The sequence below is a fragment of the Scyliorhinus torazame genome, chromosome 20 (genome assembly GCF_047496885.1).
Source record: "Scyliorhinus torazame isolate Kashiwa2021f chromosome 20, sScyTor2.1, whole genome shotgun sequence".
Lineage (NCBI taxonomy): Eukaryota > Metazoa > Chordata > Chondrichthyes > Carcharhiniformes > Scyliorhinidae > Scyliorhinus > Scyliorhinus torazame.
Window position 1 is genome coordinate 22,790,943 of NC_092726.1, and position 27,601 is coordinate 22,818,543.

Below are 27,601 nucleotides of genomic sequence, written 5' to 3' on the forward strand. Positions count from 1 at the left end.
AAAGGGGAGGCAGTTGAACGCGAATGTGCGGAGGCTCCTCAACGTTATTATGATACCGGCGAGGGAGGGGGAAGTGGAGATAGTGGTGGCGATGGACGCTGAGAAGGCCTTTGATAGGGTAGAGTGGGGGTACCTGTGGGAGGTGCTGAAGAGGTTCGGGTTTGGGGAGGGGTTCGTCAGGTGGGTTAGGCTGTTGTACGGGGTCCCGATGGCGAGTGTGGCCACGAACAAGAGGAGGTCTGAGTACTTTTGGTTGCATCGAGGGACAAGGCAGGGGTGTCCCTTGTCCCCCCTGCTCTTTGCACTGGCGATTGAACCCCTGGCTATGGCACTGAGGGAGTCGAGGAACTGGAGGGGGCGGGTGCGGGGTGGGGAGGAGCATAGGGTGTTGCTCCTTGCGGACGACTTGCTGCTATATGTGGCGGACCCTGTGGGGGGAATGCCGGAGGTAATGAGGATCCTCAGGGAGTTTGGGGATTTCTCAGGGTACAAGCTCAACATGGGGAAGAGCGAGTTGTTCATGGTTCACCCAGGGGACCAGGAGAGGGGGATTGGTGAGTCCCACTAAAAAGGGCGGAGAGGAGCTTCAGGTATTTGGGGGTCCAGGTGGCCAGGAGCTGGGGAGCCCTGCATAGACTTAATTTCACAAGGCTGGTGAAACAAATGGAGGAGGAGTTCAAGAGGTGGGACGCGTTGCCGCTGTCCTTGGCGGGTAGGGTGCAGTCAGTCAAAATGACGGTGCTCCCAAGGATTTTGTTCCTGTTCCAGTGCCTCCCCATTCTTATCCTGAAGGCCTTCTTTAGGCGGGTCAACAGGAGCATAACGGGGTTTGTGTGGGCGCGAGGGACTCCGAGGGTGAGAAGGGTGTTCCTGGAGTGGAGTAGAAATGGGGGAGGGGGGCTGGCGCTGCCCAACCTCTGTGGGTACTACTGGGCCGCCAATGCGGCGATGGTGTGCAAGTGGGTGATGGAGGGGGAGGGGGCAGCATGGAAGAGGCTGGAGCTGGCATCTTGTGAGGGTACGAGTCTGGAGGCGCTGGCAACGGCGCCGCTGCCGCTCCCTCCAATGAGGTATACCACGAGCCCGGTGGTGGTGGCAGCCCACAAAATTTGGGGGCAATGGAGGCGGCACAGGGGGAAGTGGGGGCCTCGGTGTGGACCCCGATATGGGGGAACCACCGGTTTGTCCCAGGGAGAATACATGGAGGGTTTTCGGGGTGGCACAGGGCAGGGATAAGAAGGTTGGGGGACCTGTTTGTGGATGGGAAGTTCGCGAGCCTGGGTGAGCTGGAGGAGAAGTACGGGCTCCCCCCAGGAAACACCTCTAGGTATCTACAGGTAAGGGCGTTTGCCAGGCGGCAAGTGGTGGAATTCCCGCTGCTGCCGCCATGCACGGTACAGGACAGGGTGCTCTCGGGGGTGTGGGTTGGAGAGGGGAAGATCTCAGCAACATACCAGGTGATGCAGGAGGAGGAGGAGGCCTCGGTGGAGGAGCTGAAAGGTAAGTGGGAGGAGGAGTTGAGGGAGGAGATCAAGGAGGGGACGTGGGCAGATGCCCTAGTGAGGGTGAACTCTTCCTCATCGTGCCCGAGGCTCAGCCTCATACAGTTTAAGGTGCTGCACAGGGCACACATGACCGGGACAAGGATGAGCCGGTTTTTTTGGGGTGAGGACAGGTGTGTTAGGTGTTCAGGGAGCCCAGCAAATCACACCCATATGTTCTGGGCATGCCTAGCGCTGGAGGAATTTAGGAAGGGCGTAGCGAGGACGGTGTCGAGGGTGGTAGGATCCAGGGTCAAACCGGGCTGGGGGCTCGCAATATTTGGGGTTGCAGAGGAGCCGGGAGTGCAGGAGGCGAAAGAAGCCGGTATTCTGGTCTTTGCGTCCCTGGTAGCCCGGCGGAGGATTCTTCTTCAGTGGAAGGATGCGAGGCCCCCAAGTGTGGAACCCTGGATCAACGATATGGCAAGGTTTATTAAATTGGAGAGGGTGAAATTTGCCTTAAGGAGATCGGTGCAAGGGTTTTTCAGGCGGTGGCAATCGTTCTTGGACTACCTGGCAGAACGATAGACAATGGTCAGCAGCAGCAGCAACCCGGGGGGGTGGGTTCTATTTTATTTTTGTTTGTCTATAGTGGGGGATCTGAGGGGGTGTGTATATTTGCTATGTTTGCTATGTGTTTCGGCGGGTGTTAAATTATTATTTATCTATCGGGGGGCACGTTTTGTTTTGTATTTAATTCTATTGGGTTCCTTTTACATTTTGTTGTTGGTATTTTGTGAAAACTTTAATAAATTTTTTTTTTTTAAAAGACGGGAGGGTTAGAGAGGGAACTCCGGAACTGAGGACCCAGGCCGCTGATCGCACAGCGGAGGTGGGTTAAAATCGGGGAGATGCCCCAGATTCTGGCACACGGACTCAGAGGAGGGTTGGAGGATGATCATAGTAACCAGCGGTGTTCCCGCTCATTGTCATTCCTCACAGATGGAGGTGGGCACTCGGGCGAGGGAATCCCATCCTGAGTTGAGTCAGCCCTGCCACTGAATGTTGACCCTGCGCTGCAGGATTTAACGCTCCTCCACTCCCGCTCTCTCCACAGATCTGGACCAGTTATTCTCGGAGCTGCAGTCGTTTCTCAAGGTGTTGGACACGGAGAGTTTAAGCTGCGTCGCAGAGTCGAAGAAGGAGTCGGTGACAGAGTTGCTTCAGGAGCTGAATGGAAGTTCCTGCCCTGACCAACCCGGATTCTGTACGTACTGTTCGTCTATTGTTATACAACTGATGTCGCGGACTCTCTCAGGAACAAAGGGCTGGATTCTCCATCAATGAGACTACGGACCCAGGCCAGCGTCAAATCCCTCCTGAAAATCCTGGAAAAAAGTGAAGCGAGTTCCTAACCCTGCCGGGGGCTAGCAGGAACCGGCCGTAGATCTGGCAGCTTTTGCTGCAGATACGGACCGCCGCACTTCCGGGTCAGAGGCCGTGCACAGCGGCTGTAGTGCCCTGCTCCATGGCGGACTCGGATGCACTTCCGGGTCAGAGGCCGTGCACAGCGGCGGCCGTGCACAGCGGCGGCCGCGCCCTGCTCCATGGCGGACTCGGATGCACTTCCGGGTCAGAGGCCGTGCACAGCGGCGGCCGCGCCCTGCTCCAGGGCGGACTCGGACCGCGGAGCCAGATCAGAGACCACCCCGATTGGCCGCGCGCCCGACCAGCAAACCCCGCGCATTAATCCCGCCCCCCCCCCCCTCCCCAGGCCTCCGATCTGCCCGACCCCGACCAGGGCGGCCGTGGACTGAGTCCGCAACCGCCACGTGAGCTTCCCGACCGGTTAGTTCCACCGCCGTCGGGAACCCGGCTGGCCGGGAGCCGAGGATTGCTGGGCGGGCCTTTGGCGATGGCTCCCCCAGCCGCGCGGAGTGCTCCGCAAACACGCCGATTCTCGGGTCCTGGAGAATGGCCGGACCGGCGCCGGGTCCGATTTCGGCGTGAAATTGGATTCTCCGCCCCCGCGCCAGACGCGATTTCGGCGCGAGGCTATGGAGAATCCAACCCCAAGTCTTTGTGTTTTTTTCTCCGCCTCTCTTTGAAGGATGGAGATCACGGGCTTCCAGGGGCTCCAGACTCTAAACTGCCTTCCAAGAACACAGATGAATTCCTCGTGTTTATCCTCGAGGGAGAACGGCTCCTGCTTATCGGAATAATCACCTCTCACCTGGCGCCCACCCATGTCCCATTCTGACCCTGTTCCCAGCTGAAAACAAGCTTTCACTTAAAACATACTTTCATGGAACTCTTACTTTGCTTCCCCCTTCCATGAGCAAAGGCCAACACTTTCAAACACTGCTGCCTCACGGCGACGGGGACCTGGGTTTGATTCCAGTCTCCAGTCACTGTCTGTGTGCAGTTTGCACATTCTACCCATGTCTGCGAAGGTTTCCTCCCTCAGTCCAGAGATGTGAAGATTAGGTGGATTGGCCATGATCAATTGCATCTTAGTGTCCAAAGATGTGCAGATTAGGTGGATTGGCCATGATCAATTGCATCTTAGTGTCCAAAGATGTGCAGAATAGGTGGATTGGCCATGATCAATTGCATCTTAGTGTCCAAAGGTGTGCAGGTTGGGTGAATTGGCCATGATCAATTGCATCTTCGTGTCCAAAGACATGCAGGTTAGGTGAATTGGCCTTGATCAATTGCATCTTTGTGTCCAAAGACAGGCATGTTAGGTGAATTGGCCTTGATCAATTGCATCTTAGTGTCCAAAGATGTGCAGGTTAGGTGAATTGGCCATGATCAATTGCATCTTAGTGTCCAAAGACATGCATGTTAGGTGAATTGGCCATGATCAATTGCATCTTAGTGTCCAAAGATGTGCAGGTTGGGTGAACTGGCCATGATCAATTGCATCTTAGTGTCCAAAGACAGGCATGTTAGGTGAATTGGCCTTGATCAATTGCATCTTAGTGTCCAAAGATGTGCAGGTTGGGTGAACTGGCCATGATCAATTGCACCTTAGTGTCCTAAGATGTGCAGAATAGGTGAATTGGCCATGATCAATTGCATCTTAGTGTCCAAAGATGTGCAGGTTGGGTGAATTGGCTATGATAAATTGCATCTTAGTGTCCAAAGACATGCATGTTAGGTGAATTGGCCATGATCAATTGCATCTTAGTGTCCAAAGATGTGCAGGTTAGGTGAATTGGCCATGATCATACAAAATGATCAGGGGGTTGGATAGGGTGGACAGTGAGAGCCTTCTCCCGCGGATGGATATGGCTGGCACGAGGGGACATAACTTTAAACTGAGGGGTAATAGATATAGGACAGAGGTCAGAGGTAGGTTCTTTACGCAAAGAGTAGTGAGGCCGTGGAATGCCCTACCTGCTACAGTAGTGAACTCGCCAACATTGAGGGCATTTAAAAGTTTATTGGATAAACATATGGATGATAATGGCATAGTGTAGGTTAGATGGCTTTTGTTTCGGTGCAACATCGTGGGCCGAAGGGCCTGTACTGCGCTGTATTGTTCTATGTTCTATGTTCTATCAATTGCATCTTAGTGTCCAAAGACATGCATGTTAGGTGAATTGGCCATGATCAATTGCATCTTAGTGTCCAAAGACAGGCATGTTAGGTGAATTGGCCATGATCAATTGCATCTTAGTGTCCAAAGGTGCGCAGGTTGGGTGAACTGGCCATGATCAATTGCATCTTAGTGTCCTAAGGTGTGCAGAATAGGTGAATTGGCCATGATCAATTGCAGCTTAGTGTCCAAAGATGTGCAGGTTGGGTGGATTGGCCATGATAAATTGCATCTTAGTGTCCAAAGACATGCATGTTAGGTGAATTGGCCATGATCAATTGCATCTTAGTGTCCAAAGATGTGCAGGTTAGGTGAATTGGCCATGATCAATTGCATCTTAGTGTCCAAAGACATGCATGTTAGGTGAATTGGCCATGATCAATTGCATCTTAGTGTCCAAAGATGTGCAGGTTGGGTGAACTGGCCATGAACAATTGCATCTTAGTGTCCAAAGACAGGCATGTTAGGTGAATTGGCTTTGATCAATTGCATCTTAGTGTCCAAAGATGTGCAGGCTGGGTGAACTGGCCATGATCAATTGCATCTTAGTGTCCAAAGACAGGCATGTTAGGTGAATTGGCCTTGATCAATTGCATCTTAGTGTCCAAAGATGTGCAGAATAGGTGAATTGGCCATGATCAATTGCATCTTAGTGTCCAAAGATGTGCAGGTTGGGTGAACTGGCCATGATCAATTGCATCTTAGTGTCCTAAGATGTGCAGAATAGGTGAATTGGCCATGATCAATTGCATCTTAGTGTCCAAAGATGTGCAGGTTGGGTGAATTGGCTATGATAAATTGCATCTTAGTGTCCAAAGACATGCATGTTAGGTGAATTGGCCATGATCAATTGCATCTTAGTGTCCAAAGATGTGCAGGTTAGGTGAATTGGCCATGATCAATTGCATCTTTGTGTCCAAAGACATGCATGTTAGGTGAATTGGCCATGATCAATTGCATCTTAGTGTCCAAAGACAGGCATGTTAGGTGAATTGGCCATGATCAATTGCATCTTAGTGTCCAAAGATGTGCAGGTTGGGTGAACTGGCCATGATCAATTGCATCTTAGTGTCCTAAGGTGTGCAGAATAGGTGAATTAGCCATGATCAATTGCATCTTAGTGTCCAAAGATGTGCAGGTTGGGTGAATTGGCCATGATAAATTCCATCTTAGTGTCCAAAGACATGCATGTTAGGTGAATTGGCCATGATCAATTGCATCTTAGTGTCCAAAGATGTGCAGGTTAGGTGAATTGGCCATGATCAAGTGCATCTTAGTGTCCAAAGACATGCATGTTAGGTGAATTGGCCATGATCAATTGCATCTTAGTGTCCAAAGATGTGCAGGTTGGGTGAACTGGCCATGAACAATTGCATCTTAGTGTCCAAAGACAGGCATGTTAGGTGAATTGGCTTTGATCAATTGCATCTTAGTGTCCAAAGATGTGCAGGTTGGGTGAGCTGGCCATGATCAATTGCATCTTAGTGTCCAAAGACAGGCATGTTAGGTGAATTGGCCTTGATCAATTGCATCTTAGTGTCCAAAGATGTGCAGAATAGGTGAATTGGCCATGATCAATTGCATCTTAGTGTCCAAAGATGTGCAGAATAGGTGAATTGGCCATGATCAATTGCATCTTAGTGTCCAAAGATGTGCAGGTTGGGTGAACTGGCCATGATCAATTGCATCTTAGTGTCCAAAGACATGCATGTTAGGTGAATTGGCCATGATCAATTGCATCTTAGTGTCCAAAGATGTGCAGGTTGTGTGAACTGGCCATGATCAATTGCATCTTAGTGTCCAAAGACAGGCATGTTAGGTAAATTGGCCTTGATCAATTGCATCTTAGTGTCCAAAGATGTGCAGGTTGGGTGAACTGGCCATGAACAATTGCATCTTAGTGTCCTAAGATGTGCAGAATAGGTGAATTGGCCATGATCAATTGCATCTTAGTGTCCAAAAATGTGCAGGTTGGGTGAATTGGCCATGATAAATTGCATCTTAGTGTCCAAAGACATGCATGTTAGGTGAATTGGCCATGATCAATTGCATCTTAGTGTCCAAAGATGTGCAGGTTAGGTGAATTGGCCTTGATCAATTGCATCTTCGTGTCCAAAGACATGCATGTTAGGTGAATTGGCCTTGATCAATTGAATCGTAGTGTCCAAAGGTGTGCAGATTAGGTGGATTGGCCATGATCAATTGCATCTTTGTGTCCAAAGACAGGCATGTTAGGTGAATTGGCCTTGATCAATTGCATCTTAGTGTCCAAAGATGTGCAGAATAGGTGAATTGGCCACGATCAATTGCATCTTAGTGTCCAAAGATGTGCAGAATAGGTGAATTGGCCATGATCAATTGCATCTTAGTGTCCAAAGATGTGCAGAATAGGTGAATTGGCCATGATCAATTGCATCTTAGTGTCCAAAGATGTGCAGAATAGGTGATTTGGCCATGATCAATTGCATCTTAGTGTCCAGAGATGTGTAGGTTGGTTGAATTGGCCAAGATCAATTGCATCTTCGTGTCCAAAGACATGTAGATTAGGTGAATTGGCCTTGGTCAATAGCATCTTAGTGTCCAAAGATGTGTAGGTTGGGTGAATTGGCCATGATCAATTGCATCTTAGTGTCCAAAGACATGCATGTTAGGTGAATTGTCCATGATCAATTGCATCTTAGTGTCCAAAGACATGCATGTTAGGTGAATTGGCCATGATCAATTGCATCTTAGTGTCCAAAGACATGCAGGTTAGGTGAATTGGCCATGATAAATTGCATATTAGTGTCCAAAGACATGCAGGTTAGCTGAATTGGCCATGATCAATTGCATCTTTCGTGTCCAAAGACATGCGTGTTTGGTGAATTGGCCATGATCAATTGCATCTTCGTGTCCAAAGACATGCAGGTTAGGTGAATTGGCCTTGATCAATTGCATCTTAGTGTCCAAAGATGTGCAGGTTGGGTGAATTGGCCATGATCAATTGCATCTTCGTGTCCAAAGACATGCATGTTAGGTGAATTGGCCTTGATCAATTGCATCGTAGTGTCCAAAGATGTGCAGATTAGGTGGATTGGCCATGATCAATTGCATCTTAGTGTCCAAAAACATGCAGGTTAGGTGAATTGGCCATGATCAATTGCATCTTAGTGTCCAAAGACATGTAGATTAGGTGAATTAGCCATGATCAATTGCATCTTTAGTTTCCAATGACATGCAGGTTAGGTGAATTGGCCATGATCAATTGCATCTTAGTGTCCAAAGACATGCATGTTAGGTGAATTGGCCATGATCAATTGCATCTTCGTGTCCAAAGACATGCAGGTTAGGTGAATTGGCCATGATCAATTGCATCTTAGTCTCCAAAGACATGCATGTTAGGTGAATTGGCCATGATAAATTGCATCTTCGTGTCCAAAGACATGCAGGTTAGGTGAATTGGCCTTGATCAATTGCATCTTAGTGTCCAAAGTTGTGCAGGTTGAGTGAATTGGCCATGGTCAATTGCATCTTAGTGTCCAAAGACATGCAGGTTAGGTGAATTGGCCTTGATCAATTGCATCGTAGTGTCCAAAGATGTGCAGATTAGGTGGATTGGCCATAATCAATTGCATCTTAGTGTCCAAAGACATGCAGGTTAGGTGAATTGGCCATGATCAATCGCATTTTAGATCCAAAGACATGTAGATTAGGTGAATTAGCCATGATCAATTGCATCTTAGTGTCCAATGACATGCAGGTTAGGTGGATTGGCCATGATCAATTGCATCTTCGAGTCCAAAGATGTGCAGGTTGGGTGAATTGGCCATGATCAATTGCTTCTTAATGTCCAAAGACATGCATGTTAGGTGTATAGGCCTTGATCAATTGCTTCTTAGTGTCCAAAGATGTGCAGATTAGGTGGACTGGCCATGATCAATTGCATCTTAGTGTCCAAAGACATGTAGATTAGGTGAATTGGCCATGGTCAATTGCATCTTCGTGTCCAAAGACATGCAGGTTAGGTGAATTGGCCATGATCAATTGCATCTTAGTGTCCAAAGACATGTAGATTAGGCGAATTGGCCATGATCAATTGCATCTCAGTGTCCAAAGACATGCCGGTTAGGTGAATTGGCCATGATCAATTGCATCTTCGTGTCAAAGACATGCAGGTTAGGTGAATTGGCCATGATCAATTGCATCTTAATGTCCAAAGATGTGTAGGTTGGGTGAATGGCCATGATCAATTGCATCTTAGTGCCCAAAGACATGTAGATTAGGTGAATTCGCCATGATCAATTGCATCTTAGTGTCCAAAGACATGTAGATTAAGTGAATTGGCCATGATCAATTGCATCTTTCGTGTCCAAAGACATGCATGTTAGGTGAATTGGTCATGATAAATTGCATCTTCGTGTCCAAAGACATGCAGGTTAGGTGAATTGGCCTTGACCAATTGCATCTTAGTGTCCAAAGATGTGCAGGTTGGGTGAATTAGCCATGATCAATTGCATCTTAGTGTCCAAAGACATGTAGATTAGGTGAATTGGCCATGGTCAATTGCATCTTCGTGTCCAAAGACATGCAGGTTAGGTGAATTGGCCATGATCAATTGCATCTTCGTGTCCAAAGATGTGCAGGTTGGGTGAATTGGCCATGATCAATTGCATCTTAATGTCCAAAGATGTGTAGGTTGGGTGAATTGGCCATGATCAATTGCATCTTAGTGTCCAAAGACATGTATATTGGGTGAATTGGCCATGATCAATTGCATCTTTCGTGTCCAAAGCCATGCATGTTAGGTGAATTGGTCATGATCAATTGCATCTTAGTGTCCAAAGACATGCAGGTTAGGTGAATTGGCCATGATAAATTGCATCTTCGTGTCCAAAGACATGCAGGTTAGGTGAATTGGCCTTGATCAATTGCATCTTAGTGTCCAAAGATGTGCAGGTTGGGTGAATTAGCCATGATCAATTGCATCTTAGTGTCCAAAGACATGTAGATTAGGTGAATTGGCCATGGTCAATTGCATCTTCGTGTCTAAAGACATGCAGGTTAGGTGAATTGGCCATGATCAATTGCATCTTAGTGTCCAAAGACATGCAGGTTAGGTGAATTGGCCATGATCAATTGCATCTTAGTGTCCAAAGACATGTAGATTAGGTGAATTAGCCATGATCAATTGCATCTTTAGTTTCCAATGACATGCAGGTTAGGTGAATTGGCCATGATCAATTGCATCTTCGTGTCCAAAGATGTGCAGGTTGGGTGAATTGGCCATGATCAATTGCATCTTAGTGTCCAAAGACATGCATGTTAGGTGAATTGGCCTTGATCAATTGCATCGTAGTGTCCAAAGATATGCAGATTAGGTGGACTGGCCATGATCAATTGCATCTTAGTGTCCAAAGATGTGCAGACTAGGTGGATTGGCCATGATCAATTGCATCTTTGTGTCCAAAGATGTGCAGATTAGGTGGACTGGCCATGATCAATTGCATCTTAGTGTCCAAAAATGTGCAGATTAGGTGGATTGGCCATGATCAATTGCATCTTGCGTCCAAAAGGTGAGATGGAGTTGTTGGGTTACGTGGATAGGTTGGGGATTTGGGCCTAGGTATGGGGCTCTTTCAGAGGGTCGGTGCAGACCCGATGGGCCAAATGGCCTCCTTCTGTGCTGTGGTGATTCTATGTCCCACCATGTCTCTGTGGAGAAAGGCGGCACAATGGTGGTGGGAAGGAGAGAGAGAGGCGGTCACAGGATTTTACCTTGGCCCCGCCGAGCTTGCTTGGCATTCTGCCTTCATCATTCCTCAACTGGGAAAAAGGCGGGAACTTTGAAGGGGAAAGCTTTCAAAACAAATGTTTGTGTGTGGAGCAAAGCAATGATTGCAGCTGTTTAATGAGATTCTCCCTGTGCTTCAGTGCCAGCTGAGGATGCAGATTACATGTTCATGAGTTGTGTTACCCTGACAGAGAATCGCTCGGAGATGGAGATTGCCGCGAATGGTAGGTGGGATTCCCTTTCATTACAGATTTTCTCATGGCCATCTGGTAGTGTCCCCGCAAGATTAACCTGTTGAAAGCCAGGTGGGCGCATCAGAACTGATCAACCAGTATCCAGTATCTTTGTGTCGCCTGTGCCTTAGCGGGTAGCCCTCTTGCCTCTTGAGACAGGAGGTGGTGGGTTCAAGTCCGTCCCCTGGGCCTTGGCATTCACAGACAACGCTGAGGGAGTACTGAACTGTCAGAGGCGCTGTCTTTCAGTTGAGGCATCGGATCGAGGCCCTGTCTGCCATCTGAGGTGGATGTAGCACAGTGGTTAGCACTGTTGCTTCACAGCACCAGGGTCCCAGGTTCAATTCCCGGCTTGGGTCACTGTCTGTGCGGAGTCTGCACGTTCTCCCCCGTGTCTGCGTGGGTTTCCTCCGATGCTCCGGTTTCCTCCCACAAGTCCCGAAAGACGTGCTTGTTAGGCAAATTGGACATTCTGAATTCTCCCTCGGTGTACCCGAACAGGCGCCGGAATGTGGCGACGAGGGGATTTTCACAGTAACTTCATTGCAGTGTCAATGATTATTACTATTATCAGAAGATCCCATGGCGCCACTTTGATGTGGAGATGCCGGCGTTGGACTGGGGTGAGCACAGTAATAAGTCTTACAACACCAGGTTAAAGTCCAACAGGTTTGTTTCGAATCACTAGCTTTCGGAGCACTGCTCCTTCCTCAGGGGAATGAAGAGGTGGGTTCCAGAAACATACATATAGCCCAAGTCAAAGATGCAAGACGATGCTTTGAATGCGAGCATTTGCAGGTAATTAAGTCTTTACAGATCCAGAGAGAGGGGGAACCCCAGGTCTCAAGACAGGACAGTTGGTAGGATTTTGCAAGCCCAGGCCAGATGTTGGGGGGTGAATGTAATGCAAGATGAATCCAAGGTCCCAGTTGAGGCCACATTGAATAAGAGCTGGGGAGCTACCCCCAGTGTCCTATTTACCCTACCCATCAGCATCTAAAAGCAGGTGACCCGGTCACGATCACATCGCCTGCTGTGGGATCTTGCTGTGTGTATACCGGTTGTCGCGTTCACTTCGTTGGTTGTCTTCAGGTTGCAGAAGGGCCGACAGAGATGCTGGTTTTGCTCAGAGAGTCGTTTGTTGGAAGGTGGGGGGAAATACGCAAGTATAGCTGGCCCGCTGGGAGCAGGAGTGGGCAAGACAGCCCCTTGGGTCCTTTGACCCATTCAGTCACGATGTCTCCACAGTGAGATCGGCCCTGCTACATTCCCAACATTGCTGAGCTGGAGCGATTAGCGCCTGGTCGGGTTGCGTTGTCAGTACATCGGTGAAGACCATGTGAATCTTCCTGACTCATCCAACACTGAAATAGTAATTCTACTGTCCCCCAACAGCAAATGAGTGTCGGAACGTCCTGGAGATCATTGAAGACACGGAAGAGATTTCACCCTGTCCCCCACTATCAGATGATTTTCAAATGCAAGTGGTAAGGGCGACATTTATTTGATGGAGTTTAACCCGGACAAATGCGAGGTGATGCATTTTGGTAGATCCAATTCAGGTGGGAGCTTTAAAATAAATGGCAGAACCATCAGGAGCATAGAGACACAGAGAGATCTGGGCGTGCGGGTCCACAGATCCTTAAAAGTGGCAGCACAGTTGTTAAAGAAAGCATATGGCACGCTTGCCTTCATAGGGCAGGGTATCGAGTATAAAAGCTCGCAAATTATGTTACCGTTATACAGTTGGTTAGACCACATTTGGAATACGGTGTCCAATTCTGGTCACCGCACTACCAGAAGGATGTGGAGGCTTTGGAGAGGGTACAGAAAAGGTTTACCAGGATGCTGCCTGGTATGGAGGGTATTCGCTATGAGGAGAGATTGAATAAACTGGGATTGTTTTCCCGAGAGAGACGGAGGCTGAGGGGGCGATCGGATAGAAGTTTATAAATTTATGAGGGATATAGATAGAGTGAACAGTTGGAGGCTTTTTCCCAGGGGAAAAATTACAAGGGGGCACAAGTTCAAGGTGAGGGGGGGATAGGTTCAGTGGAGATGTGCGGGGGAGGTTTTTTTACACAGCGGGTGGTGGTGGCCTGGAATGCGCTGCCAAGTGAGGCGGTTGAGGCAGATACGTTAGGGACCTTTCAGACTTATCTGGATAGACACATGAATGCATATCGAGGAAGCACTTGATAGATCGGTAAACTGACAGACGCCTTGAGTCGCTTTGACGACCCCCTTTTTAACTGATGCAGCACTCCGATGGCATTCTCCCCCAGACAGAGCCACCACGGAATGCTAAAATCCTTCCAAAAATCAGCCATAATGAACAGGGTTGGGGGGAGGGGGGTAGAAATCCTGTTAAAATGAATCCCAATGGTTTGTTCGCAGCTCTTTCACTTTTCGGGGAAAAAAATGTTTCAAAGGCGTGACCCTCTCTGCTAAAAATCACCCTGTTTATTTTGTTACAAACTTGAACGACCTCACAACCGCAAAAAGAACTATGCTGACAGGGTGAGAGCAACAATCACAGCCGCTCCAAAAACCTGGTCCCCCCGCAGAATGTTAAAATGAAGAAAATGCAGCCCTAACTCCTGTGGCCAAACCCACGTTCCCTCGAAAGTCAGACCCATCTGAGGTAGCAAAAGTCGGCCTCCCCCTTTCCTCCCCTCCCTGTCTCTCGTCCCCTCATCTCTCTCCTCCTCCTCTCTTTATCCCCCTCGTTGCCTCCCCATCGTCCTCTGCTTTCCTCCCCCAAACTGTGCTCTGTGTGTGTGTGTGTGTGTGAGGAGCACTTACTCATGGCTGAGTTCCGATTCTTTTGAGGTCCGGGCTGATAGCAGGCAGCTGCTGTGGACTGGACGGCTTCCAGGATGGAGTCCGTGACCATCCGCACTCCCACGGATACTCTAATGAGTGGCACTAATGAGACCACATCAGAAAAAAGCCTCTGAAGATTAGGGCCCCATCGGCCCAATTAGCTGGCAGCAGCCATTGCTATTCCACTTTCACCCACTCCTCGCTCACTGTTGGTTTGTCGAATGTTGCTTTGTGCTCATGCAATGCAGGGTCTAGAAATTGGTAGCAAATCAACTCCCCTTGACATTCAATGGCATTACCATCATGGAAGCCCCCACCATCAACATTCCCCGCTCACCATTGACCAGAAACTGAACTGGATCCAGCCATATAAATACTGTGGCTACTAGAGCAGGTCAGAGGCTGGGAATCCTGCGGAGAGTAACTCACCTCCTGACTCCTCAAAGCCTGTCCACCATCTATAAGGCACAAGTCAGGAGTGTGATGGAATACTCTCCACTTGCCTGGATGAGTGCAGCTCCCAACAACACTCAAGAAGCTCGACACCACCCAGGACAAAGCAGCCCCGCTTGATCGGCACCCCATCCATAAACATTCACTCCCTCCACCACTGGTGCACACTGAGAGCAGCCTGTACCTACTGCAACTCACCAAGGCTCCTTCGGCAGCCCCTTCCAAACCTGAGACCTCAACCACCTCGAGAGACAGGGGCAGCAGAGACATCACCACATCGCCACCTGCGAGTTGTATGACACACCAAAGAGCCATCGATAAGGAATCCCTTGGGATGTCTGATGGGATGAGACTCCCTGCGTTTTCCCTGTTCCACCCAGCTCCTTGCCCTGTTTCTCCTGGGCAAGTACCTCAGCCGCTTGAAGATTGCTCCCTACTCATGTGGCAGCCCTGGCTGTTAGTTTGCGCGGTAATAATAGCTGGTAGCCCAGTGCGAGTGGCCAGTTTCAGAGTATCAAGGGAAGAATGATGACAAAAGACTGTTCAACGTGCTGGTCTCGACTTCAAGGGACGAACGTGTGTGGAAAGTGATAGAAGAACAGAAGCAATAGGATCCTGAGTCGGGCATTTGACGCTTCGATAAGGTCATGGCCGATCTGATGTGACGTCAACTCCACGTTCCTGACCCTCATGTTTTTTTTTCCAATTAAGGGGCAACTTAGCGCGGCCAATCCGCCTACCCTGCTACATCTTTGGGTTGTGGGGGCGAGACCCACGCAGACACAGGGAGAATGTGCAAACTCCACACGGACCCAGGGCCAGGATTGAACCTGGGTCCTCGGCACCGTGAAGCAGCAGTGCTAACCACTGCACCGCCGTGCCAACAGCATTCTGACAGGTGCCCCCCGGATGATCCGGATCACCTTCAAGAGCTTTGGACATTGCCTGCAACGTCTGGAGTCAGGTGCGAGCATGGGTGTCCCAAGCTCGGCGTGGCGACTGCTGGACGTGGGGGAGCCGATCTGTGAACGGGGGGAGGTGCTTTAGTGGGGTGGCGCCCTGTTGCACGACGCGGCCACTAAATACTGCAGCCGTGCGCGTGCACGGACCCGGTATGTCCCCGTCATTTCCGCAGCTCGAGCTGGGGGCTTTACACTGCTGGCCCCCACCAGACGGTGGGTCGGTGCCCGTTTTGCGGGCACTAGTTTTTTCGGAGCAAAACGGCGTCAGGACACAGTCTCTTCTGTGTGCTCCTCTGGATTTAGACAAATTTAATCTTGAAAAGAATTGGGATCTCTCAGGAGGGAAAGAAAATGTCCTGTTTACAGGCAAGGACTCAATTCTGCAGCTCACCCCATGATACTGTCCTGATACCATCAGTGGCAGGAAATAATTAATGTCTGGACAAATCTTCACAAGCCTCGGAACACCCACGGAAACAGAGGAAGTACTGAAGGCCCTTTAATACCGGCAAAAGCTAATCACACAGGAGCGTGGGATGAGAGTCACTCAACAGCATTCCTCAATGTGGTTGATTTGGGGCAGGGGCAGATCGTGACGATAAGGGAAGCGGAGTGTTTGAGTGAGGTCGGAAGGGCTGGGTTGTGGGCAATGCCAGCGATCTGGGACTGGCAGCAGTCCGGGGATGCCTGGCAAACAGCTTGAGCGGCTGGAGGGTGAATGTTTTCATCCTCACAGAGTGCTCTGCGCCACTCCCCATGTTGGCAGCGCAAGGCTGCAGGATGGTTGAGAGACAGCAAACCCTGACCAGCACTGGTGTCCACAACATCGATGGCAGAGGCCTAGAGTTTAAATGGACGGTGCCCCGGTGCCTCTGAGAATGGTACTCATACTGCAAACTTTACCCCAGTGAATGCTGTCTCAGTCCACTGAGCTTCGCTCCGAGAGAAGTCTGAGAACACGCACGAACAGACTCAAAAACAGCTTCTTCCCCGCTGTTACCAGACTCCTGGATGACCCTCTTATGGACTGAACTGATCTCTCCACACATCTTCTCCATCAAGTAGCACTACACTCCTGTGTGCTTCACCCAATGTATGTGTCTCTGTATCTACATTGTGTATCCACCGAATGTCCTCTGCCTTTTCATGTGTGGAAAGATCTGCGTGGACTGTATGCAGAACGATACTGTTATGGGCCAGGGTTTAGAAAACTCCAAAGTGTATCATGGAGTTCACCTGACCCACAACTTTTAATAGATTATGGTTCTGGGGAGCACACGGGCTCACTTTACAGGTGTGATGCAACAGAGAGCTAAACTACTTTTAAAACAAAACCATGTTTATTTATGAATCCAGTTTACACTTTATAAACCCACGGTAAACCTCTTAACAACTATCAACACCAATAATCCCCACAGATACAATATTCTACAAGTAACCCTTCATAATTTTCCAAACAACATCCATAAGACCAAAAGGCCCTTTTTACAGAAAGACAGCGGGTTTAAATTCTCTACAGAAACAGGTATTACTTTGAAATCCTCAAATGAGCTGATGGCAGTCCGTAGCTTGTAGAGAGAGATCATTACACAGCCGCTTGCTTTGCCTGCTGCTATCCAGCTCTGAAAACAAAACTAAAACACACTGTAGCTGCCTGCTCAAAAACAAAAGTGAAAGACAGCCAGCCCCGGCTCCACCCACACTCTGGCATCACTGCAGCTATTTGATAAACATCCATTTCTTAAAGGTACATCCACTACAGCTATTTGATAAACACCCTTAAAGGTACTCTCACATGACAATACTTTTCATTGCAGCGAGGTGCAATGATATGTAGATCGTCAGGTTAGTGAAGGGTTAATAATTGCATCTATGTGTAAATCAAACACTGGAGGGCGTTACTACTTCTCTGTATTTAATGCAGCCTCTTGTGGAATTCTGGGAGAAGCTGAGAAGAGTGGCATAAGGAGAAAGCATGGTGATAGTATAAGAAGATTAGAGTCAATTGAGTTAACGCGAGGTTAGATCATAGTGTAGTTAGTGACTACTTAGATTATTGAGTTCTGTAAAACAGATTCAATATTACTTTCATTATTATCTGTAGCTCAGTAGTGTGCGAACGTCATTTAATTCATAGTGCTGTAATAAATTAGTTTTGTTTCAATCTTTTGATTGGTGGATTCTTTGTCAACAACACATTGGGTCATTCTGGAAGAAAGGACAAAGAACACAACTAATTACCACGAATGGTAATATAGCAGCACGGTAGCATAGGGCAGCACGGCAGCATTGTGGCTAGCACAATTGCTTCATAGCTCCAGGGTCCCAGGTTCGATTCCGGCTTGGGCCACTGTCTGTACGGAGTCTGCACATCCTCCCCGTGTGTGCGTGGGTTTCCTCCGGGTGCTCCGGTTTCCTCCCACTGTCCAAAGATGTGCAGGTTAGGTGGATTGGCCATGCTAATTGCCCTTAGTGTCCAAAATTGCCCTTTGTGTTGGGTGGGATTACTGGGTTATGGGGTTAGGGTGGAGGTGTTGACCTTGGGTAGGGTGCACTTTCCAAGAGCCAGTGCTGACTCGATGGGCCGAATGGCTTCCTTCTGCACTGTCAATTCTATGATAATCTATGAAACACGGTACTAGGTGGGGAAACATAATGCTTCACCCGATGTCTGTGTCTATGTTTTCTAATGTATGGAATGATTTGCCTGGACTGTACACTGATCAATACTTTTCACTGTACCTCAGGACACATGACAATAAACCCAATCCGAATCTCTCCCACAGACCGATGCTCCTCCTCTAACTCTACCTTTGTCCCCACAGGCACGAGCTGTCTCGTCTCCCACCCCTCACCAACCAAACGAGGTTCACCCTGATGACTCCTATGAGGAAGCAGAGCTCCTCAGTCCCCTGGCCCAGTGCTCTGCAGGTGGGTGTGTGGAAACAGATGGTCGCCGCGTCCTGAGATATGGTCGCGGGTCAGGTCGGTGATTCAGGGTTAACGGTCAAAAATGTCCCAGGAAGGCTGGATATAGAGGGGGGGTCCCCAGGTGCATGTACGTACTTAGAGGGGATCCCTATGACTGTGTCAGTATTTACAGGGGGTCCCCGGGAGTGTGTCAGTATTTACAGGGGATCCGGGGGAGTGTGTCAGTATTTACAGGGGGTCCCGGGGAGTGTGTCAGTATTGACTTGGGGTCCCCGGGAGTGTGTCAGTCTTTACAGGGAGTCCCGGGGTGCGTGTCAGTATTTACAGGGGGTCCCCGGGAATGTGTCAGTCTTTACAGGGGGTCCCGGGGAGTGTGTCAGTATTAACAGGGGGTCCCCGGGAGTGTGTCAGTATTTACAGGGGGTCTCCGGGAGTGTGTCAGTATTTACAGGGGGTCCCCGGGAGTGTGTCAGTATTTACAGGGGGTCCCGGGAAGTGTGTCAGTATTTACAGGGGATCCGGGGGAGTGTGTCAGTATTTACAGGGTGTCCCGGGGAGTGTGTCGGTATTGACAGGGGGTCCCCGGGAGTGTGTCAGTCTTTACAGGGGGTCCCGGGGAGTGTGTCAATATTAACAGGGGGTCCCCGGGAGTGTGTCAGTATTTACAGGGGGTCTCCGGGAGTGTGTCAGTATTTACAGGGGGTCCCCGGGAGTGTGTCAGTATTTACAGGGGGTCCCCGGGAGTGTGTCTGTATTTACAGGAGGTCCCCGTGAGTGTGTCAGTATTTACAGGGGGTCCCGGAGAGCGTGTCAGTATTTACAGGGGGTCCCCGGGAGTGTGTCAGTATTTACAGGGGATCGGGGGAGTGTGTCAGTATTTACAGGGGGTCCCGGGAAGTGTGTCAGTATTTACAGGGGATCCGGGGGAGTGTGTCAGCATTTACAGGGGGTCCCGAGGAGTGTGTCAGTATTGACAGGGGGTCCCCGGGAGTGTGTCAGTCTTTACAGGGAGTCCCGGGGTGCGTGTCAGTATTTACAGGGGGTCCCCGGGAATGTGTCAGTCTTTACAGGGGGTCCTGGGGAGTGTGTCAGTATTAACAGGGGGTCCCCGGGAGTGTGTCAGTATTTACAGGGGGTCTCCGGGAGTGTGTCAGTATTTACAGGGAGGTCCCGTGAAGTGTGTCAGTATTTACAGGGGGTCCCCGGGAGTGTGTCAGTATTTACATGGGGTCCCCGGGAATGTGTCAGTATTTACAGGGGGTCCCCCGGGGAGTGCGTCAGTATTTACAGGGGGTCCAGGGGAGTGTGTCAGTTTTACAGGGGGTCCCCCGGGAGTGTGTCAGTATTTACAGGGGGTCCCCCAGGAGTGTGTCAGTATTTACAGGGGGTCCCCGGGAGTGTGTCAGTATTTACAGGGGGTCCCCCGGGGAGTATGTCAGTATTTACAGGGGGTCCCAGGGAGTCTGTCAGCATTTACAGGGGATACCCCAGGAGTGTGTCAGTATTTACAGGGGGTCCCCGGGAGTGTGTCAGTATTTACAGGGGGTCCCCGGGGAGTGTTTCAGTATTTACAGCGGGTCCCCGGGGAGTGTGTCAGTATTTACAAAGGGTCCCAAGGAGTGTGTCAATATTTACAGGGGGTCCCCGGGAGTGTGTCAGTATTTACAGGGGGGTCCCCGGGGAGTGTGTCAGTATTTACAGTGGGTCCCCGGGGAGTGTGTCAGTATTTACAGGGGATACCCCAGGAGTGTGTCAGTATTTACAGGGGGTCCCGGGGAGTGTGTCAGTATTTACAGGGGTCCCGGGGAGTGTGTCAGTATTTACAGGGGGTCTCCGGGGAGTGTGTCAGTATTTACAGGGGGTCCCCGGGAGTGCGTCAGTATTTACAGGGGTCCCGGGGAGTGTGTCAGTATTTACAGGGGTCCCGGGGAGTGTGTCAGTATTTACAGGGGGTCCCCCGGGAGTGTGTCAGTATTTACAGTGGTCCCGGGGAATGTGTCAGTATTTACAGGGGGTCTCCGGGGTGTGTGTCAGTATTTACAGGGGGTCCCCGGGAGTGTGTCAGTATTTACAGGGGGTCCCCCGGATGTGTGTCAGTATTTACAGGGGGTCCCCGGGATTGTGTCAGTATTTACAGGGGGTCCCGGGGAATGTGTCAGCATTTACAGGGGGTCACCAGGCGTGTGTCAGTATTTACAGAGGGTCCCGGGGAGTGTGTCAGTATTTATAGGGGGACCCGGGGAGTGTGTCAGTATTTATTTACAGGGGGTACCCCGGGAGTGTGTCAGTATTTACAGGGGGTACCCCGGGAGTGTGTCAGTATTTACAGGGGGACCCCGGGAGTGTGTCAGTATTTACAGGGCGTCCCAGGGTGTGTGTCAGTATTTACAGAGGGTCCCCGAGAGTGTGTCAGTATTTACAGGGGGTCTCCGGGGACTGTGTCAGTATTTACAAGGGGTCCCCGGGGAGTGTGTCAGTATTTACAGGGGGTCCCCCGGGAGTGTGTCAGTATTTACAGGGGGTCCCCGAGGAGTGTGTCAGTATTTATAGGGGGTCCCCGGGAGTGTGTCAGTATTTACAGTGGTTCCCCGGGAGTGTGTCAGTATTTACAGGGGTCCCCGGGAGTGAGTCAATATTTACAGGGGGTCCCCGGGAGTGTGTCAGTATTTACAGGGGTCCCTGGGAGTGTGTCAGTATTTACAGGGGGGTCCCCAGGAGTGTGTCAGTATTTACAGTGGGTCCCGGGGAATGTGTCAGTATTTACAGGGGGTCCCCGGGAGTGTGTGAGTATTTACCGGGGGTCCCCGGGAGTGTGTCAGTATTTACAGGGGGTCCCCGGGAGTGTGTCAGTATTTACAGGGGGTTCCCCGGGAGTGTGTCAGTATTTACAGAGGGTCCCCGGGAGTGTGTCAGTATTGACAAGGTCATTCCCGGGAGTGAGTCAGGATTTACCGGGGGTCCCCAGGAGTTTGTCAGTATTGACAGGGGTTCCCGGGGAGTGTGTCAGTATTTACAGGGGGTCCCTGGGAGTGTGTCAGTATTTACAGTGGGTCCCGGGGAATGTGTCAGTATTAACAGGGGGTCCCCGGGAGTGTGTCAGTATTTACAGGGGGTCTCCGGGAGTGTGTCAGTATTTACAGGGAGGTCCCGTGAAGTGTGTCAGTATTTACAGGGGGTCCCCGGGAGTGTGTCAGTATTTACAGGGGGTCCCGGGAAGTGTGTCAGTATTTACAGGGGATCCGGGGGAGTGTGTCAGTATTTACAGGGTGTCCCGGGGAGTGTGTCGGTATTGACAGGGGGTCCCCGGGAGTGTGTCAGTCTTTACAGGGGGTCCCGGGGAGTGTGTCAATATTAACAGGGGGTCCCCGGGAGTGTGTCAGTATTTACAGGGGGTCTCCGAGAGTGTGTCAGTATTTACAGGGGGTCCCCGGGAGTGTGTCAGTATTTACAGGGGGTCCCCGGGAGTGTGTCTGTATTTACAGGAGGTCCCCGTGAGTGTGTCAGTATTTACAGGGGGTCCCGGAGAGCGTGTCAGTATTTACAGGGGGTCCCCGGGAGTGTGTCAGTATTTACAGGGGGTTCCGGGGTGTGGTCAGTATTTACAGGGGATCCCCGGGAGTGTGTCAGTATTTACAGAGGGTCCCGGAGAGCGTGTCAGTATTTACAGGGGGTCCCCGGGAGTGTGTCAGTATTTACAGGGGGTCCCGGGGTGTGTGTCAGTATTTACAGTGGGGTCCCCCAGGTTTGTGTCAGTATTTACAGGGGGTCCCGGGGTGTGTGTCAGTATTTACAGGGGGTCCCCGGAGAGTGTGTCAGTATTTACAGGGGGTCCGCGGGAATGTTAGTATTGACAAAGGATCCCCGGGAGTGTGTCAGTATTTACAGGGGGTCCCCGGGAGTGTGTCAGTATTTACAGGGGGACCCGGGGAGTGTGTCAGTATTTACAGGGGGTCCCCAGGAATATGTCAGTATTTACAGAGTGTACCTGGGAATATTAGTATTGACAGGGGAACCCCGGGGGTGTGTCAGTATTAACAGGGGATCCCTGGGAGTGTGTCAGTATTTACAGGGGGTCCCCGGGAGTGTGTCAGTATTTACAGAGGTTCCCTGGGAGTGTGTCAGTATTTACAGGGGGTCCCCGGGGAGTGCGTCAGTATTTACATGGGGTCCCCGGGAGTGTGTCAGTATTTACAGGGGGTCCCCGGGAGTGTGTCAGTATTTACAGGGGGTCCCCCGGGTGTGTGTCAGTATTTACAGGGGGTCCCCGGGATTGTGTCAGTATTTACAGGTGGTCCCGGGGAATGTGTCAGCATTTACAGGGGGTCACCGGGCGTGTGTCAGTATTTACAGAGGGTCCCGGGGAGTGTGTCAGTATTTACAGGGGGTACCCGGGAGTGTGTCAGTATTTACAGAGGTTCCCTGGGAGTGTGTCAGTATTTACAGGGGGTACCCGGGAGTGTGTCAGTATTTACAGGGGGACCCCGGGAGTGTGTCAGTATTTACATGGGGTCCCCGGGAATGTGTCAGTATTTACAGGGGGTCCACCGGGGAGTGCGTCAGTATTTACAGGGGGTCCAGGGGAGTGTGTCAGTTTTACAGGGGGTCCCCCGGGAGTGTGTCAGTATTTACAGGGGGTCCCCCAGGAGTGTGTCAGTATTTACAGGGGGTCCCCGGGAGTGTGTCAGTATTTACAGGGGGTCCCCCGGGGAGTATGTCAGTATTTACAGGGGGTCCCAGGGAGTCTGTCAGCATTTACAGGGGATACCCCAGGAGTGTGTCAGTATTTACAGGGGGTCCCCGGGAGTGTGTCAGTATTTACAGGGGGTCCCCGGGGAGTGTTTCAGTATTTACAGCGGGTCCCCGGGGAGTGTGTCAGTATTTACAAAGGGTCCCCAGGAGTGTGTCAATATTTACAGGAGGTCCCCGGGGAGTGTGTCAGTATTTACAGGGGTCCCGGGGAGTGTGTCAGTATTTACAGGGGTCCCGGGGAGTGTGTCAGTATTTACAGGGGGTCTCCGGGGAGTGTGTCAGTATTTACAGGGGGTCTCCGGGGAGTGTGTCAGTATTTACAGGGGGTCCCCGGGAGTGTGTCAGTATTTACAGGGGGGTCCCCGGGGAGTGTGTCAGTATTTACAGTGGGTCCCCGGGGAGTGTGTCAGTATTTACAGGGGATACCCCAGGAGTGTGTCAGTATTTACAGGGGGTCCCGGGGAGTGTGTCAGTATTTACAGGGGTCCCGGGGAGTGTGTCAGTATTTACAGGGGGTATCCGGGGAGTGTGTCAGTATTTACAGGGGGTCCCCGGGAGTGCGTCAGTATTTACAGGGGTCCCGGGGAGTGTGTCAGTATTTACAGGGGTCCCGGGGAGTGTGTCAGTATTTACAGGGGGTCCCCCGGGAGTGTGTCAGTATTTACAGTGGTCCCGGGGAATGTGTCAGTATTTACAGGGGGTCTCCGGGGTGTGTGTCAGTATTTACAGGGGGTCCCCGGGAGTGTGTCAGTATTTACAGGGGGTCCCCCGGATGTGTGTCAGTATTTACAGGGGGTCCCCGGGATTATGTCAGTATTTACAGGGGGTCCCGGGGAATGTGTCAGCATTTACAGGGGGTCACCAGGCGTGTGTCAGTATTTACAGAGTGTCCCGGGGAGTGTGTCAGTATTTATAGGGGGACCCGGGGAGTGTGTCAGTATTTATTTACAGGGGGTACCCCGGGAGTGTGTCAGTATTTACAGGGGGTACCCCGGGAGTGTGTCAGTATTTACAGGGGGACCCCGGGAGTGTGTCAGTATTTACAGGGCGTCCCAGGGAGTGTGTCAGTATTTACAGAGGGTCCCCGAGAGTGTGTCAGTATTTACAGGGGGTCTCCGGGGACTGTGTCAGTATTTACAAGGGGTCCCCGGGGGGTGTGTCAGTATTTACAGGGGGTCCCCCGGGAGTGTGTCAGTATTTACAGGGGGTCCCCGAGGAGTGTGTCAGTATTTATAGGGGGTCCCCGGGTGTGTGTCAGTATTTACAGTGGTTCCCCGGGAGTGTGTCAGTATTTACAGGGGTCCCCGGGAGTGAGTCAATATTTACAGGGGGTCCCCGGGAGTGTGTCAGTATTTACAGGGGGTCCCTGGGAGTGTGTCAGTATTTACAGGGGGGTCCCCAGGAGTGTGTCAGTATTTACAGTGGGTCCCGGGGAATGTGTCAGTATTTACAGTGGGTCCCCGGGAGTGTGTGAGTATTTACCGGGGGTCCCCGGGAGTGTGTCAGTATTTACAGGGGGTCCCCGGGAGTGTGTCAGTATTTACAGGGGGTTCCCCGGGAGTGTGTCAGTATTTACAGAGGGTCCCCGGGAGTGTGTCAGTATTGACAAGGTCATTCCCGGGAGTGAGTCAGGATTTACCGGGGGTCCCCAGGAGTGTGTCAGTATTGACAGGGGTTCCCGGGGAGTGTGTCAGTATTTACAGGGGGTCCCTGGGAGTGTGTCAGTATTTACAGTGGGTCCCGGGGAATGTGTCAGTATTTACAGGGGGTCCCCGGGAGTGTGTGAGTATTTACCGGGGGTCCCCGGGAGTGTGTCAGTATTTACAGGGGGTCCCCGGGAGTGTGTCACTATTTAGAGGGGGTTCCCCGGGAGTGTGTCAGTATTTACAGAGGGTCCCGGGGAGTGTGTCAGTATTTACAGGGAGTCCCGGGGAGTGTGTCAGTATTTACAGGGGGTCCCCGGGAGTGTGTCAGTATTTACAGGGGGTCCCCGAGGAGTGTGTCTGTATTTACAGGGGGTCCCGGGGAGTGTGTCAGTATTGACAGGGGGTCTCCGGGGAGTGTGTCAATATTTACAGAGGGTCCCTGGGAGTGTGTCAGTATTGACAAGGTCATTCCCGGGAGTGAGTCAGGATTTACCGGGGGTCCCCGGGAGTGTGTCAGTATTGACAGGGGTTCCCGGGGAGTGTGTCAGTATTTACAGGGGGTCCCCGGGGAGTGTGTCAGTATTTACAGGGGGTCCCCGGGGTGTGTGTCAGTATTTACAGGGGGTCCCCCGGGAGTGTGTCAGTATTGACAGGGGGTCCCGGGGAGTGTGTCAGTATTGACAGGGGTTCCCGGGAGTGTGTCAGTATTTACAGTGGTTCCCCGGGAGTGTGTCAGTATTTACAGGGGTCCCCGGGAGTGTGTCAGTATTTACAGGGGGTCCCGGGGATGTGTCAGTATTTCCAGGGATTCCCCATTAAGTGTGTCGGTCTGTATCCGAATCGGAACGTCCGTTAACTGAATGTGCTTGCAGATTGTGCGGACTCAGATAGCAGTCACTATGAATCTTACGGAGAAGAGGATGTGTCTGGAAATAACCGTACCGCCTCCCTGCGATGGCTGCCAACAGACTCTCCCACACGGCCACTGCCACATTCGCGAATCTGTGGCTTTCTGTGGAGGAAGAAATGGTTGGGACAATGGACAAAGCAGTTATTTCTCATCAGAGACCAAGTTCTGATGGTACGTTGCGACACTCCCAAACTTTTCAAACATGGTCCTTACGTTTTTCTTCGTTCGATTCATCCTTTCTTGGACCCCCAACACGATGGAACACTCTAATCCACCCCAGGCACCCCACAAGAGTCTCCCCTTGCCTCCTGTTACACTCACAAGCTTCATGTTGGCCGCATCCTTAACCTTCTCACTTGTCCTCCATCGTAATCTATCCGTGCTTCTCTTTCTCTCTGCACTGCACACACACACAGACTCACCCAGGCAGCCACCAGCGAGGTAAAACCCAACGAGTGTTGAACCCACCCTGAATAATGGGTCGCAGCGCAGACCTAACCTGTTTGGAGTGAGTGTTTCACGCTAACTCCCGGCATCTTCATCATTACTCAGCTCAGTGTCTGGTCCGAAATGCGGGCGGGGGTTTTGCGGCCGCCGAAATCGCGATCGGCCAGAAAATACCCGTTTCTGACGATATCAGGGCCGGCGCCGCGTTCGCGACGCTCCCTCCAGAGCACCGTGCGCCGCACTCCGCACCGAAGGCCTCAGGACATTGCCTCAGGCCCCCCCCCCGATGCTCCGCCTGTGCTATCATCCGTCGGGAACTCAGCGTGGCGGCTGCGGACTCCCAGCACCTCCTCAGTCGGGGAGGGGCCGATGCGCGGTCAGGCGGGACTTTGTCAGGGGCTGGGGGCATTGTGAGGGGTGGGGGGGGGGGGAAAGGGGTGGTCCGGGGCTCGCGAGCCGGGCAAAAGGGGGGGCATTATTTCGCGGGCCGGGTCCGCGCGCGGCTGGCGCCATGCTGCGCGGTGCAGGCCGCCGCCCTGCGCATGCGCTGCCACGGACCCGCCAATTCTCCGGGCCGTATCGGCAGCTCGGGCCGAGTGCTCTACGCGGCTCGGCTGCTGGCCGGCCCCCAGCCAAACGGAGGATCGGTGGCCGTTTTGTGCCAAATCTTCGGTCGTAGAACCCACCGTTCCCACACCGACGTCAGGACACGGCCTGAGAATCAGAGACTCCAGCCCGTGATCATATATTTTGAATAACTTATTCTCCCTTTCTCTCCCTTTCACTTGGTGGTGAATTCCGAGAGCTTTTCCTCGTTTCTTTTCCTAGTTTCACCATTTGAATAAAGAGATATCTGGATGGTTATCTCGGTGTTTCGCTGCTCGCTGTGGTGAAGTGGAGTTGAGCTACCCCAGCCCTGACCTTACTGAATGGCACAGGGGTTCGAGGGAGCAGTGTGGCCTGTTCCACCTCCTCTTTCTTATGTGTCCCGAGGTTGGAAGGCAAAGAAAGGAGCAGCTGAGATTTGGAGTGGCACAGTAGCACAGTGGTTAGCACTGTTGCTTCACAGCTCCAGGGTCCCAGGTTCGATTCCCCGCTGGGTCACTGTCTGTGCGGAGTCTGCACGTTCTCCCCCGTGTGGCTGCGTGGGTTTCCTCCGGGTGCTCCGGTTTCCTCCCACAGTCCAAACATCTGCAGGTTAGGTGGATTGGCCGTGCTAAATTGCCCCGTAGTGTCCCAAAGTTAGAACAAAGAACAAAGAAATGTACAGCACAGGAACAGGCCCTTCGGCCCTCCAAGCCCGTGCCGACCATACTGCCCGACTAAACTACAATCTTCTACACTTCCTGGGTCCGTATCCTTCTATTCCCATCCTATTCATATATTTGTCAAGATGCCCCTTAAATGTCCCTATCGTCCCTGCTTCCACTACCTCCTCCGGTAGCGAGTTCCAGGCACCCACTACCCTCTGCGTAAAAAACTTGCCTCGTACATCTACTCTAAACTTTGCCCCTCTCACCTTAAACCTATGCCCCCTAGTAATTGACCCCTCTACCCTGGGGAAAAGCCTCTGACTATCCACTCTGTCT

The 27,601-nt window shown here is 51.3% G+C and overlaps 1 protein-coding gene across 5 annotated transcripts in view; it reads left to right on the forward strand.

The window, feature by feature from the left end:
- Positions 1 to 27,601, forward strand: part of LOC140396958 (actin filament-associated protein 1-like 2) — an 83,028-nt gene that overhangs the window by 31,250 nt on the left and 24,177 nt on the right. For 3 of the 5 annotated variants that reach the window (XM_072485938.1, XM_072485939.1, XM_072485942.1), the window contains exons 2-6: positions 2,599 to 2,748; positions 10,996 to 11,079; positions 12,484 to 12,575; positions 18,155 to 18,314; positions 25,528 to 25,736. In XM_072485938.1, the coding sequence (XP_072342039.1) occupies positions 2,599 to 2,748; positions 10,996 to 11,079; positions 12,484 to 12,575; positions 18,155 to 18,314; positions 25,528 to 25,736 (695 nt within the window). The remainder of the gene's footprint in view (positions 1 to 2,598; positions 2,749 to 10,995; positions 11,080 to 12,483; positions 12,576 to 18,154; positions 18,315 to 25,527; positions 25,737 to 27,601) is intronic. The other 2 variants (XM_072485940.1, XM_072485941.1) reach the window with 1 other exon arrangement.